At 32.5% G+C, this 13,613-nt stretch overlaps 3 protein-coding genes and 1 non-coding gene across 6 annotated transcripts; 3 read left to right on the forward strand and 1 right to left on the reverse strand.

Annotated features, from left to right (window-relative positions):
- Nucleotides 1–3,566: 3,566 nt before the first annotated feature.
- On the forward strand, nt 3,567–7,469 carry LOC126685673 (BTB/POZ domain-containing protein At1g03010). Of its 3 annotated transcripts, none has more exons than XM_050379590.2 (4): nt 3,567–3,834; nt 5,145–5,241; nt 5,308–6,483; nt 6,837–7,469. In XM_050379590.2, the coding sequence occupies exons 1-4, from the start codon at nt 3,743–3,745 to the stop codon at nt 7,389–7,391; spliced, it is 1,920 nt and encodes a 639-aa protein (XP_050235547.1). In that variant the 5' UTR covers nt 3,567–3,742; the 3' UTR covers nt 7,392–7,469. The 3 variants fall into 3 exon arrangements, with proteins under 3 accessions (XP_050235547.1, XP_050235548.1, XP_050235549.1); XM_050379591.2 differs by having other exon boundaries at nt 3,569–3,834; nt 5,175–5,241; XM_050379592.2 differs by lacking the exon at nt 3,567–3,834 and adding an exon at nt 3,867–5,092 and having other exon boundaries at nt 5,175–5,241.
- Nucleotides 7,470–8,407: 938 nt separating this feature from the next.
- Nucleotides 8,408–8,480, forward strand: TRNAR-ACG (transfer RNA arginine (anticodon ACG)). The gene has a single exon. It is a non-coding gene; the product is annotated as a tRNA-Arg (tRNA).
- Nucleotides 8,481–8,547: 67 nt separating this feature from the next.
- On the forward strand, nt 8,548–10,676 carry LOC126686053 (uncharacterized). Its single transcript, XM_050380074.2, has 2 exons — nt 8,548–8,745; nt 8,833–10,676. Exons 1-2 carry the CDS (start codon nt 8,690–8,692, stop codon nt 9,029–9,031), a joined length of 255 nt encoding a protein of 84 aa, XP_050236031.1. The 5' UTR covers nt 8,548–8,689; the 3' UTR covers nt 9,032–10,676.
- LOC126686052 (monothiol glutaredoxin-S1-like) lies at nt 10,016–10,573 on the reverse strand. The gene has a single exon (XM_050380073.2). The coding sequence runs from the start codon at nt 10,571–10,573 to the stop codon at nt 10,160–10,162; it is 414 nt and encodes a 137-aa protein (XP_050236030.2). The 3' UTR covers nt 10,016–10,159.
- Nucleotides 10,677–13,613: the final 2,937 nt, after the last annotated feature.

Consider the following 13,613-nt stretch of genomic DNA (forward strand, 5'->3'; position numbering starts at 1 on the left):
GTGGATTTTCTTGGATTATTCAAACAATTTCAGTGATCGTTCGGGCTTCATATCAAGTTTTTGAAAATCCAAAAAATTTCGATGTATTATGATTTATCTCTTTTGAATTTCATCGAAGAGGATCAGAAATGTTAGGATACAACAGATCGATCAAGCGGATCGTCGGTAAAATCGGATAGTGGTAAGTCAAAATCCTCGCACCAACAGAACATTATTCATCATTAAAAGTTAGGACAACACTTTTTGTGAGATTCATGTTCTCGATTTTTCTTCTTTTCAGTTATTTTATTTTGCTTGTATCTTGCTTATTTCTCAGTATTTGTTCTTAAATTTAAAAAATCATATGATTAATTTTTGTAATAGGCTTTTTTTACCTTGGACGTTATCCATCATCAATCAATTCTATTTTTGAAAAAAAATATTATATCTTATTATTCATATTGTTATATATTCAAGAGCAAAATATTTAGAGGCTCCTAAAATATATCATAATTAACAATTTGGTATTTTTATTTTAAAAGTCTACTTAATGATCCCTCAGTTTTAATTCCGTTAACTGAGAGATCATTCTGTTAATTTGAGGGATCAAATCGTTTAACGGATTGAAACTTGGGTACTAAATCGTTTGAAAGCGACGGACCAAATCGTTTAATAAAATTAAAAGTGAAGGATCAAATCATTCACAAAATTAAAGGTGGGTACCAAATCATTTGAAAATAAGTATCGAAATTACCGGAGGGACCTAATTATTAACAAAATTAAGCTAAGACTAAGAGACCATTAAATAGACTTTTGAAACAAGAGGTACTAAACTATTAATTATGATATATTTCAAGAATCTTAGCGTAATTTGCTCTATATTCAATATTGACCCATAGCTTTCACTGAGATTAATGAAAATTAATCGTAAATTATGCTAAACCAAGATGTAAAACTACTTTAGTAATGCTCTCATGTGCCAACTGTTTTAGAGAAGGGGAATGAAAAGGCTTAATCCAAAGCCGAAAAAAGCTCCTTTATGGGGTGCAATTAACAATAAATTAAGCAGCGGTATTATACAATATACATGCTCAGGAATTAATTAAAGAAAAAGCAAGTAAACAAAATTAAACTAATCCAACTATTTTATGTATTAGTACCATTTCATCCATCCATCTGCAGATCAAAAGCAAAGAATTCATCATTACCACTTAATCATACGATGCTTAGCTATGATTAATCCAACAGTTCTCATCCCAATACCAAACCTGCTTATTATGATGACATCGGTTAATTGATTTTCAGAATTATTAGACTATTGTCTTAATTTATTTTGATGGTTAAATTTTAATATTTTTAACTTAATTTTATTTCAACAAAAAAATTTCAAGTCAAATTATGAACAATAAAAGCAAGCAAAAATCGATTGCTATATGATAAATTACCATTTCAACAAAAATAGAATTCAAGCTAAATATTTCTGATAAAAAGAAGCAAAACCGATTGTTACATATCTTTTAGCTTGAAAATCGCGTTGAAATAATATTAAAATTTAATAACTAAAATATGATAAATTAAAATTTGGTAATAACAGTAAATAAGGCGGTAGTCAATAATTTCGAAAAGGTCTAATTATTTTTAAAGGGTTAAACTCATAAAAATTCACCAACTTTACACGTTTTTTTAATTTAATCACGTCTTTTAAAACTTGTTATAAAGATACACTAACTTTAATTTTTTGTCAAATCTATACACAATGTTGACGTGACATTTATTCATTGGTTAAAAATGACTTTCACCTCAGCAAATTACACCAATGAATGAGAACCATCTCAGCACTGTGTATGAATTTGGAAAAAAATGAAAGTTGGCGTATTTTTATAACAAATTTTAATTAAAAGGCGTGATTAAATTGAGAAAACGTGTAAAATTAGAGAATTTTTATGACATTTTTTTAAATCCAAACCTTTCCATCTTTTATTAATTACAACCAATTTTTTTAAATTTTACAATCACGTCCAATTTGAAATCTTTTTTTGCAATTCCAACCAAAATTTTGAGTTTCATTCTTTAACTTCAAACTTTTGCATGTTTTATCAATTATGACCAAATTTTAAGAAATCGTTTAACTTCTAAAAACAGTTAATATAGACACTTAGTCGTAATTGATAAAAAAAACTGAAAGGTTTGGATTTAAAAAATAAAAGTAGAAGTTTTGGTCATAATTGTAATTTTTTTTTTTATTGAAAATAATTGTAAAAATTAAAAGATTTGGTCGTAATTGATAAAAAATACAAAGTTTTAAATTTAAAAAATGATTAGAGCTTTCGAAAATCAATTAACTGGTGACATTGTTTTGGTCGAAATGATATAATATTTGTGCCCATAATGACTAATTTGAAAGTATAAGTTAAGAAAATAAATGACTATTATTGTACATAGGCTTTTTATTAAGCGCAATATTTAATTTCTGCTAAAAGCTTAGATATAGTACTAAAGTAGGCTTTATATTAATTAATCTGTTATAAAGCAAGATTAAGTTGGGAGTACTGTGGCTCTCATCATAACATGTAATCCAACTCATCCTTCTAATTTCAACTTTTAATCAATTAGCAATGCTTTACATATAATATACATAGACTTAATAAAATGGATTAATTGCAAAACAAGTCATAAATTTTAGTACATTTTATAATTTTAATACCAACTATTAATTTTTTTTATTTGAAATACCAATTAATTTTATGATAAAAAATAATGACGTGGACTGCTATTACTAGGGTCGTGCACATCGGTAGGTTTGGTGCGGTTTAATTTGTAACCGACTGAAACTGTCCAATTAAAATTTGCTAAATCTTAAAAAAGAACCAAAATACAAGTTCATATTACACCAAACCGAATGGAAAAGTTTGGTTCAGCTATGTTTATTAGCATATTTATTTATTGTATGAAATTTATTAATTTATGTGTCAGATATAATTAAAAAATTAAGACAAAAAATATAAATGTATGAATGTATATTATTTTTTTTAATTTTATTATTTGATTTTTTTAGTTATTTCGGTTTTTAAAATGCCAAAACCTGACCAAAAAATGGATTCCAAATATTTATATACAAATACAAACGGAACCAAACCGTATTGATTAAATAACCAATCCATAGTTATAATATCAGTTCGGTTCAGTTTTACATTTCAGTTTGGTTTTGTTTTGTTACCCACCCGCAGTTATGTCATCCATTGTTCCAACTTCCATATCAATATTTTCAATTAGAAAATTAATCGGTGTTATAAATTATAAAATAATACTAACAATTTTAGATTGTTAAAGTTAACAGTTCGTGTTCAAGTTACAAAACACGCAAAAGTTCATGATTTGTTTCGCAATTAGTCCGGATATAATTAAGCTAATCTATATATGTAGGTAAAGCTTTAACTAGCTATGATTACATCACCCAAAAGCAGTGCATCTCTTCAGAAATTTAATGCTGCAAAAAATTCTCAAGTAAAAAGCAAATTCTCACTCACTAGTTACCACCTTTCACCGAAAAGTGCAAACACATTAACATATAGTTCTTCACTTTAATTAGAGATTATAAAAAGTCATAATTAAAAGTTACTATATTTCATTACTACTTCCTAAACTCTTTCTTTCTCCTTACTCTTTCAACCCACACAAACAGAGACACAAAAATATTTTAATTAACTTGTTTTAGTATATGAAGTATTAAAATTATGTTCTTGGTCTGAATTTGAAAGGGATTATGGGTGTTATTACCATTGCTGAATTGAAGCCAAGTATTTCGGGGAAGAGATCGTTTCGTCCGAATTCCAGTATCCGACATGCTACTGAATGGTAAGTAACTATCTTAACTCGTCGTGTAATCTTTCCGTATTCTAAAATATTTGTCCGAATTATTCTACGTTTCCGCATTTCTATTTCCGAAAATATTTTTTAACTTCCGAAGTTTATATTTATAACTGTAAAAAGTATAGTTTCGACTGTTTTCTACTATTTCAGGTTTCTGTTTCCGTGTTGGGTACAAATTTGTTTGCGTTAGTGTATTTCTTTAAGTTGCTGATTTTGTCAGTAGTCTTTAATTTATAGGGGCGAAACCACCTTAAGTCTGAGTAGCTTTAGTCCGGACACAGTCCGAAATTTTAGAATTTTTTTGAAAATTATAAAGAAAAAGAGGTAGAATTTATAGCGAAATTAAAAGTAAATAAAAGTTAAGTCTGAACTGCCGAGAGAATAAGATAAATTAAATGGTCAAATAAATTTTAGCGCGGACTAAAACAAATCATGATTCTACTGCCGGTCATTCATACTCGATTTCCAGTACCTAGAACACATGATGGCTATTTTTCCACTGTAATATTTGTTTTGTTACTAATTTTTTGTTTTGAATTCTACCATGCTGTAATGATTAATTAGGTATGTATAAATACATCAAAAATTTCATATTTAAAAACAGCTCTATTATAATTAAAAAAGGATTTTCCACGTTTATTTTTCTATCGAAATAGAATTGTGATAGCAGAAGTCAAAAGTACTACAAAAGTTTTGTCTTTATCTGAAAATGCATGAAATTAACTACATTTCTCAAAATAGATTGGAAGCTTGATCATAGGTTTGACTATAATTAGCTTGAATTTTGGAAAGAGTTAGTTCCTTTATCAATCTAATCTGACCGATTTTACGGTACACGCACACAATTGTATATGTACAATAATGACATGGTGAATCGAGTCTACTAAAAAAATTCTATTAATCTTCACTGGTAAGTCGCACGAAAATGAAAACGAAATATCGAAATGTAAGATTCGATAAATTTCCGTACAAGTTAGAGAATAAGATAGGCTAACTGCACAGTGTACTGTTAGGCATAGGCCACTCATTCTGTAATAATTGAATTGTCATTACTCTAATCTGGGCCATCTATGTCTGATTCATAAAACCAACAAAGATCACATTGTCCATAAATTAATTTCAGCTGGTCTATCTATAGACAGATTAAAACTAGTCACTTAATTGGCAAAATCATGAGTTCAAAAATGGGAATTCAGGTCTACAGTGGTACAATGGTCTCTAAATTATTGCCACTAACAAACATGTATGCAATCTTTTCTTTATTATTTTGGAATTTTCTTGTCTCTATTTTGCAGTTCTTCTTCAATCATTCTGCCATCTTGCAGGCCAATTTCCGACGTCTCGAGCGATCTCACAGTCGAAATCGGATCATCCAATTTTTCGCTTCACAAGGTAAACTAAAAACTATATTAAATTACAATCTAAAACAGATTTTATTCACTAAAATAAATTTTGCAGTTCCCTCTCGTTTCTCGAAGCGGAAGGATTCGAAAACTGTTATTGGAAACTAAAGAAACAAAAATTTCGCGCATTAGTATACCAGGTGTTCCGGGCGGATCAGAGGCTTTTGAGCTAGCTGCAAAATTCTGTTATGGAGTAAATACTGAGATTACACTTTCAAATGTTGCTATGATATTGTGCACAGCTCGTTTTCTCGAAATGACGGAAGATTTCGCGGAGAAAAACCTTGAAGCTCGAGGTGAATCTTATCTGAAGGAGACTGTGATTCCGAATATATCAAATTCGATTTCTGTTCTTCACCGCTGCGAAAATCTCTTGCCTATATCAGAAGATATCAATCTGGTTAATAGGCTTATCAATGCAATTGCAAGCAATGCTTGCAAAGAGCAGCTTACTTCGGGTTTGCTAAAACTCGACCCTTCGAAACAAACGAATATAGAACCCGAAACGCCATCAGATTGGTGGGGAAAATCGCTTGCTATGTTAAATCTTGATTTCTTTCAGAGAGTTTTATCTGCAGTGAAGTCAAAAGGGTTGAAACAGGATATGATCAGCAAGATTCTGATGAATTACGCACATAATTCGCTTCAAGGCCCGCTTATAATTCGAGATTCGCATTCAATCAAATCGAGCCTCGTAGACTTAGAGTTGCAGAAGAAACAAAGAGTAATTGTTGAAGCAATTGTCAGTCTATTACCAACTCAATCAAGAAAAAGTCTAGTCCCAATGGCTTTTCTGTCAAGTTTGTTAAAAACTGCAATATCGTCATCAGCAACTACTTCTTGCAGATCCGATTTAGAAAGACGAATCGGTCTTCAATTAGATCAAGCAATTCTTGAAGACATTCTAATTCCAGCAAACTCATATAGTAATTCCCATACTACCCTTTATGATACAGATTCAATCCTGAGAATCTTCTCCATGTTTCTGAACTTAGACGATGACGATGATCAAGACAATGAAAATGAAATGGTTTATGATTTCGACAGCCCTGCATCTCCGAAACAAAGCTCCATTCTTAAAGTATCAAAACTGCTAGACAATTATCTAGCGGAAATTGCGTTGGATTCAAATTTGATGCCATTAAAGTTCATATCACTTGCAGAATTGCTTCCGGACCATGCTCGCGTAGTCAGCGATGGATTATACAGAGCTGTTGACATTTTTCTCAAAGTAACTCTACTTACCAATCTTTTCCATTTCAGGTTACAGTATTCATGGTTAGCGAACTATAAGTTTTTTACATAATGGTTACATTTGTTTAATTTGTTACATTTTGGTAGCAGAACTTCGTTTTTACGTCAACTATTACTACAACAATTCAGGCCAATAATTGCCTAAGATTCTGTTGCCACATAAGCAATTATTATCTTGAATTGCTATAGTGATCTCACATTGATGTAAAAATGAAAATTCTGATACCAAAACGTAAGAACCTGAACAAGGTAATCGTTCTGTAAAAAGACCTAGAATTTCAGGTGTTTCAGACTCGATTCTGATTCTGCTTTGCATACACCTCTTTACAGGTTCATCCAAATGTAAAAGACTCAGAAAGGTACAGGCTCTGCAAGACAATAGACTGTCAGAAACTATCACAAGAAGCTTGCAGCCACGCGGCGCAAAACGAAAGATTACCAGTCCAAATGGCAGTTCAGGTTCTATACTTCGAGCAAATCAGGCTAAGAAATGCAATGAACGGAGGACATAATAATCAATTCTTTTTCGGCGGAATCAACGGTCACCAATTCCCGCAACGCTCCGGTAGCGGTGGAGGAAGCGGAGCAATATCTCCGAGAGACAATTATGCATCGGTAAGACGAGAGAACAGAGAATTGAAACTCGAAGTTGCAAGAATGAGAATGAGACTAACTGATCTCGAAAAAGATCACGTGTCGATGAAACAAGAACTTGTCCGTTCGTCTCATCCTGCGAATAAAATGTTTAAATCGTTTACCAAGAAATTAAGCAAGCTCAATTCTTTATTCAGAATCAATAGTCTTAAGGCTGTCGGAGGTGGTGGCAAGGCTAATTCAGAATCAAGATTCTTGTTTCAGAAAAGAAGGCGTCACTCGGTTTCTTGATTTGTGTAAATTAATGTTTGTACAAGTTTTTAAACAAAGATTGTATAGTATTAGTATAGTATAGTGGGATTTTGTTTATTTCTTATGTCAGATTTGATGGGTTTTTCAGAGTGTTGATTATGAGTTGCTACCATTGTGTTCTTCTTGACATTTTAGAACTTCATAATTGATTTTGTAACAAAATTTAAATTGACATATTATAAAAAAATGATTATAACATTCCAACATATAATCTTTGCCTAATCTAAACAAATTTTTGTGGTGATAGAGTAGTGGCAATGGGCATGCGTAATCACTCCGACAGAAATGCCACTAAGTGCGGTACTATTGACGAATGATGATGCATCATTCACTCATTATCTTCAAAGGTACAGAGAAAACGCTTGTCGGTGAGACAACCTTAATCGAAGGGCTGACAATTTTAAACTCTTTATTAATTATAAGATTATTGTTACTATGTATCTCCATCTTTCACGTTTTTCTTGGATTCAAACACAATAATATAAGAAATGTTTTACCTCACATCCTAGCCTTTTCAAACTTTTCATTATATAATCCGGTTTGCAATTTATGTGTTATTTTTCATAAAAATGATGTTATTTTGGCCATGTGAATAATAAAAACGATGTTGTATAAACACTTAATCTATATATACCACAAACGAAAAGTCGGAATATATGGTGTTATATTTTTTGGATTGTATTTAAATTGAAAAAAACATAGAAGGTGGGAATATATAGCAAGAATAAACTTTAATTATATCAACTAATTAAATTATTATATATGGTTAAATGTACTCCTATTATAACACATAATACAATCTATTAGTTCTGTTGTTGTATTAAAATTTATAATTGTTTTAAGATTATTGTTTGATTATACTTATTTAATTAGAATATATATTAAATATTATCAAAAAATCTGTTAAATAGGTGATCTTTTATAATTTTTGAGAACCGGGTGTGTTGTGAAATTATTTTATAATTACAACTTAAAGTGAAATGTGTATCAATAAGGACTCCATGGCCCAATGGATAAGGCGCTGGTCTACGAAACCAGAGATTCTGGGTTCGATCCCCAGTGGAGTCGTTTTTTATTTTTTCCATACACTTTACGACGACCCTGCCGTTTCGTATCTGTTCCATTTTCGTGGGAATAAAACGACACCGTTTCCTTCATGTTCAATACAACTCCTCCACAGTGGACACCGCCATTCTCATTCCCTTCCATATCACTCGTCACCGTCACTGCCACCGCAAACGCCGTCGCATTGAGGAAATCAATTACAGAATAAAGAAATGCGCATATCGTTTTCCGGTCTCACCAAGTCATTGCCGTTTTCAAGAATCTTCAGGTACAATTTTCAAAATTAGGGTTCTTAATGAAATTAGTTAAACAAAGTATCAATTTTAATTGTTTTTATTTTGTTAAATTTGGACAGGGAGCTTGAGGAAGAGATGGAAACGGTAGTAAAGGTACTGCAGCCAGGGCCATTGGGAATAGTGGAACACAAATTCTCAGATGAAGAAATTCGTGAAGCTAAAGCTACGGTTAATAGGGCAGTCATTAATTGGCAACGGAATGCTAATCTTGAGCATAGAAATGGCATTCTTAGAGATTTTATTCACAAATCTAATTGAAACCAATTGTTTAAAAAGATTTTGAGTTTATTTAGCTTCTTTGAGCTACTCTCAAAGATTAGTGCATATTTGAGGTTTGATTAATTAGGTAACATTTGTAAACAAAAATCTGAGATTACGATTGACAATGATCCCACAGATGAAGGTTGAATATTTCAGAGAAAATACTTTGAATTGTTGTTTTCTTCTATGTTTGTTAACGTGCTCTGTTATCTAATCTTATTGTTGTTTCATCTGACGGAATCTGTGAAGAACATGTTTCACTTTTCTTGGCCTAAAATAATGAAGAATTTGGAGGTATTTTTCTTTGGTTCAACTAGTAATTGATGATTTTTCCTTCTTGTTTGTGAAGATTGAATTTGTATCCTTTTGGGTTTAATTGCAGATTCTATAGAGTCTATAATGTTTTGGGTAATATTGTTGCGTGATTTAGTTATTTGGACGTGGCATGTTTTCTTAGCCAATGGTAATTTAGGCTAGTTAGTGATTAGACATTAGTAATCGTGATTTTTTTTTGAATCGTTCTTGATCTATTGACCTTGATAGTAAGATTACAATCTGAACTAGTTGCCTAGATAGACTGATCTGAGAAGGAAAGTTGATAAAGAAAATAGTAGCAGTTATAGGCGCCAGCCATGTCAGGGAAGTAAGATACTAGCAAATAAGATTGGAATAAGTCTTCTTGTTGTTTGTCTATCGTTTTGATTTTGTTTCTGCAATCATTTTTTCTGATCCTGTTGCTCTCAGGTCAGAATGAAAATATGTATTTTTCTCTGTCTCAGCTCTGGAAACTATCCTGATCATCAGAATACCGATATTAGTTGAAAGGTATGTTGTACAAAAACCTTTATAGCTTTACATTTTCTTTTCCGGCATTCTGTTTCACCAATTTCCGTTTCCAGCTTTCTGTTTTGCCTTCTTCTGTTTATGTGCTACATAGGAGGGTGTACAAGATATCTATGAGCCTAGAAAGACACAATTGCATATCAAAAGCCACACTATTATGCTTTTATACCATTAAGTACAGGATAAAAATACAATCATAAAAAAACAAGAAACAAACAAAAATCAATAAAGCTTGTGTAGTATATCCTATCTTCTGGCAGAAACTACACATATGATACAGCTCTAAATCCATAAAGCTCCGGCATTGATAAGCAATGGGATAAGCTGGTTCTGAACATGTAGACTCATCACTTGATTTTCTCCACCAATCAATTTTTGGCCTATGAACACGGATGGTACACTTGGTTCACACCCCAACTGCATCAATGTCCTCTCAATTTGGTGCCCGTATGGGATTCTGTCAAGTTCGTAAACGGTTGGATTTGCTCCAAACCCGCATATCAGTGACTTAATGGTATGACTCATGCAGCAAGAACTCTTGCTGAATATCACTACTGGCTTTTCCTTAACCAACCTGTTCACCATTTCCATTGCTGAAAATATTGTTGGAATAGGCAGTGCTAATAATTTATGAACCTTGTTGAAAGTGTGTTTGCCTGTGTGTGTGTTTTCTTTGTTGTGAGGAGTAAAAAACATAAGGTGGTGTATTTATACAGGCAGCAATGTATAGTTTAGATTTAATTTTGAGAATAGAATCTAATGGAGGAAATTAAGAATAGACTGTGCGAGTGATGTGTCATCAGATTCCCTCCTCCTCTTTCTTTTTGATTATCAGTATGCATTTTATATGTTGTGACCATTTTGATTGAAGGAATTTGGCACATTTCTTGAAAATTATGACCTATATCCGTCTTTTGTCGTTCATGATCGAGTTGAACTTTTAACTCATCGAGTGTTGTAACTTGTGAGACAGATAGTTCTGTTGGGTCACTACAACAATTTAACATCACATGACATGCTCGATGAGCAAGAACTATTCCAGAAAACTTTTCTGCTCGAGCACTTGAGCTAGGTCGAGAAAGACTTGGATATTTGCTCGACCAGTGCTTGGGCAAATTATTGGAGAACAACTTAGTTGCTCGAGGAAAGCTCTTGTTCGTGTAATGCTTATTACTTTGCTCGAGCAGACCTCGAGCAAGGTCTTCTTTGTCCGTTTTTCTTAGTCCTGAAGTATTTTCCATCAATCCTTGATTCATACATCATTTTGCATGCATTAGCTATAAAATCTAACCTTCTTATGCATTCATAGATCAAATAACACCAATTAAATTCAATTCTAAATCAATTAATCAATATATATATATATATATATATATATATATATATATATATATATAATCACATGATCCGAACATACTATCTAGTTGAATTCGAACATTTACGTCAAGTTTATCGTTCTTTTTTCAGTCTTTAAACATAGTCATTGTTTCCATCTATTTTCGAGCATCAGGTGCAGTGGAAAAAGAAAAAGGTTTATCCACTTGCTTTACATTTTCATTCCCATGGCAAGATTCCCTTAAGCAATTCAAGAAATCTGAAAGATCGAATAAATGCAGAAATTTTGTGAAAGAAATGCCTTTTTGTCAAACGACAATCTGGCTTTTTAGCTCGTAAGATAAAAAATATCCATTCATAGGCCGTACAAGAAGGAGAAGCATATAGATTTTGATACCTTGAACCCCACATCATTTATCTGTTTCTAGACACATCAGAATACAAGATATAGTGCAAAGAAAGAGATATATGCTGATATTGATCAGAACACAAAAGAAAACAAATTCTTATTTAAACTAGCTATTATCATACATACACGTTATACGTCACGAGTTGAGTTAACACGAGAATTTCTCAGCATAAAAAAATAGTGCTCATACCCAATTTTTTTGTTCATACTTTTATTTAGACATAAAATGGTGGATTAGTGAGTGACTGGTTAATATGAATTGTTCAAAAGGGTATGTCTAGAATCTCATATTTAGATTAGTTTAATGCAACCAAGATCTTTTTATTCTATGGCACACAGTGGTTCAACAAATTTTACTTTTGAGTCAATGGAAAGTGTTTGAAACATTAGGTTTGTGACATTTACTTTGAAGTTAAATAATGGTGGTGATTTTAGACATTAGTTTCATAAGAATGAAATGGTAACCGTCCTTTGTCTAGCTTTTTGGCTGAAATGATGAATCCTTGTAAGCCTGCCGACAAATGGAGACTAAAGGGAGAACGAGTAGTATATGTGGTTCTAGCCATAGCTTAGGGGCAAATCAGGGAAAAGAATGGTAGTCAAATATTACCTCTAAATTAGACTTTTTTTCTCAACATCTTTAGTTGTAGATGCACATGGTCAGAACATGAAAGTAGACCACTATGACCTAATTATAAATTACAATTTCCTTCACAAAATCAATGGTGATGACAGTGTTGGAAGCCAAACCATTCTCAAAAATATGTTCCGAATGATAGGGATGGAATTTTCACATACGGCCACATTTATCTTGGGTCTATTTGGAAGTTTTTGGGTGAAGAGAACGCTGGTAGATGAAGGAAGTTTTATTAATCTAATAACCGTGAATGTCTATAAAGCATTGAGATGCTCTGTACTTATTTTTACGTTAATCATCACTCTGTTGATCGATTTAGGAGGAGAGTCGGTAAGGCCATAAGGAGTGACTAAGCTGTACATTTAATGTGTCGGATGTGTGTGGCGTGGGGGACACTCTCACTGCTAGAAAACAAGGCTTTAGCAACGGATACTTCCGTCGCTAAAGCCCAAATATCCGTCGCTAATGACAGTTAGCAACGGATTTGCGTCGTAACATTTTTGGTCGCAAAACGCGCTGCGACGCGTTTTTCAATCCGTGGCAAATTTAGTGATCTTCCGGAGGTTTTGCATTTGTTCTTGAGGTGTACCGCAGATAATATTGACAATTACTAGTTCATTTTGTTAATACTGTGTGTCGAATTGACACCTTTGTGCACTATAAAAGAATTTCTGAAAAACAGACAAAGATTTTAAACTTATGGGCGCCACGCACATATTTTGCAAATTGATGTACTAGAAATATCGGCCCTGACCGAAAGTATATAGAGAAAAAAAGGAGAAGGTTGGATATAATATAAGTGGCTTGAGATCAAGCGAAAGGGCAGTTTGTTGAGTTTTTGGTCAGCATCTAGACATTCTCAGACACTGAATCTTTTACTTTTTGTTCATTCTCGAATTTTACACATCATCACCTTCTTCTTATCCTTTTATTTATTTATATGCATATGTATTACATTTACATTTACAGCTAATCAATTATTGTTCTTCTTTTTGGTGTTGAGGACCATTAATGGATGTTTCTTGATGGCAACGGGGCATTTTCAATACTTAGATGCTTGGTTCTGTAATTAAAGTGGAGTAAACGTCCGTACTTTGACAAATAAATCTCAATCTCCATCTACCACATATAATATTCATTTATTCTTCTTTCAAAATCTTGACATATATCCGAACACTTCTATCATACCTCATACAAAATCTAGGTAAGCGCGGACACTTTATTATGTTGCGTTTCAAAAACGTATAAGACACTTGATGTTTCAGACATGAAATTTTATTTTTTTACGAAAAAACCCTTAAAATCACACTGTTTCACTATGTCCGTGTCTCCGTGTCCGTGCCACTTAGTACGAA

Source organism: Mercurialis annua, linkage group LG6 (genome assembly GCF_937616625.2).
Source record: "Mercurialis annua linkage group LG6, ddMerAnnu1.2, whole genome shotgun sequence".
NCBI lineage: Eukaryota > Viridiplantae > Streptophyta > Magnoliopsida > Malpighiales > Euphorbiaceae > Mercurialis > Mercurialis annua.

What these genes read in the sequence shown, in the direction of transcription:
- LOC126685673 (XM_050379590.2), top strand. Translation starts at nt 3,743, where the DNA reads ATGGGTGTTATTACCATTGCTGAATTGAAGCCAAGTATTTCGGGGAAG. An exon ending in ATCCGACATGCTACTGAATG is followed by an intron (nt 3,835 to 5,144) that starts GTAAGTAACTAT and finishes TCTATTTTGCAG; the next exon opens with TTCTTCTTCAATCATTCTGC. An exon ending in CTGTTGACATTTTTCTCAAA is followed by an intron (nt 6,484 to 6,836) that starts GTAACTCTACTT and finishes ACCTCTTTACAG; the next exon opens with GTTCATCCAAATGTAAAAGA.
- LOC126686053 (XM_050380074.2), top strand. Translation starts at nt 8,690, where the DNA reads ATGCGCATATCGTTTTCCGGTCTCACCAAGTCATTGCCGTTTTCAAGA. An exon ending in CCGTTTTCAAGAATCTTCAG is followed by an intron (nt 8,746 to 8,832) that starts GTACAATTTTCA and finishes AAATTTGGACAG; the next exon opens with GGAGCTTGAGGAAGAGATGG.
- LOC126686052 (XM_050380073.2), bottom strand. Translation starts at nt 10,573, where the DNA reads ATGTTTTTTACTCCTCACAACAAAGAAAACACACACACAGGCAAACAC.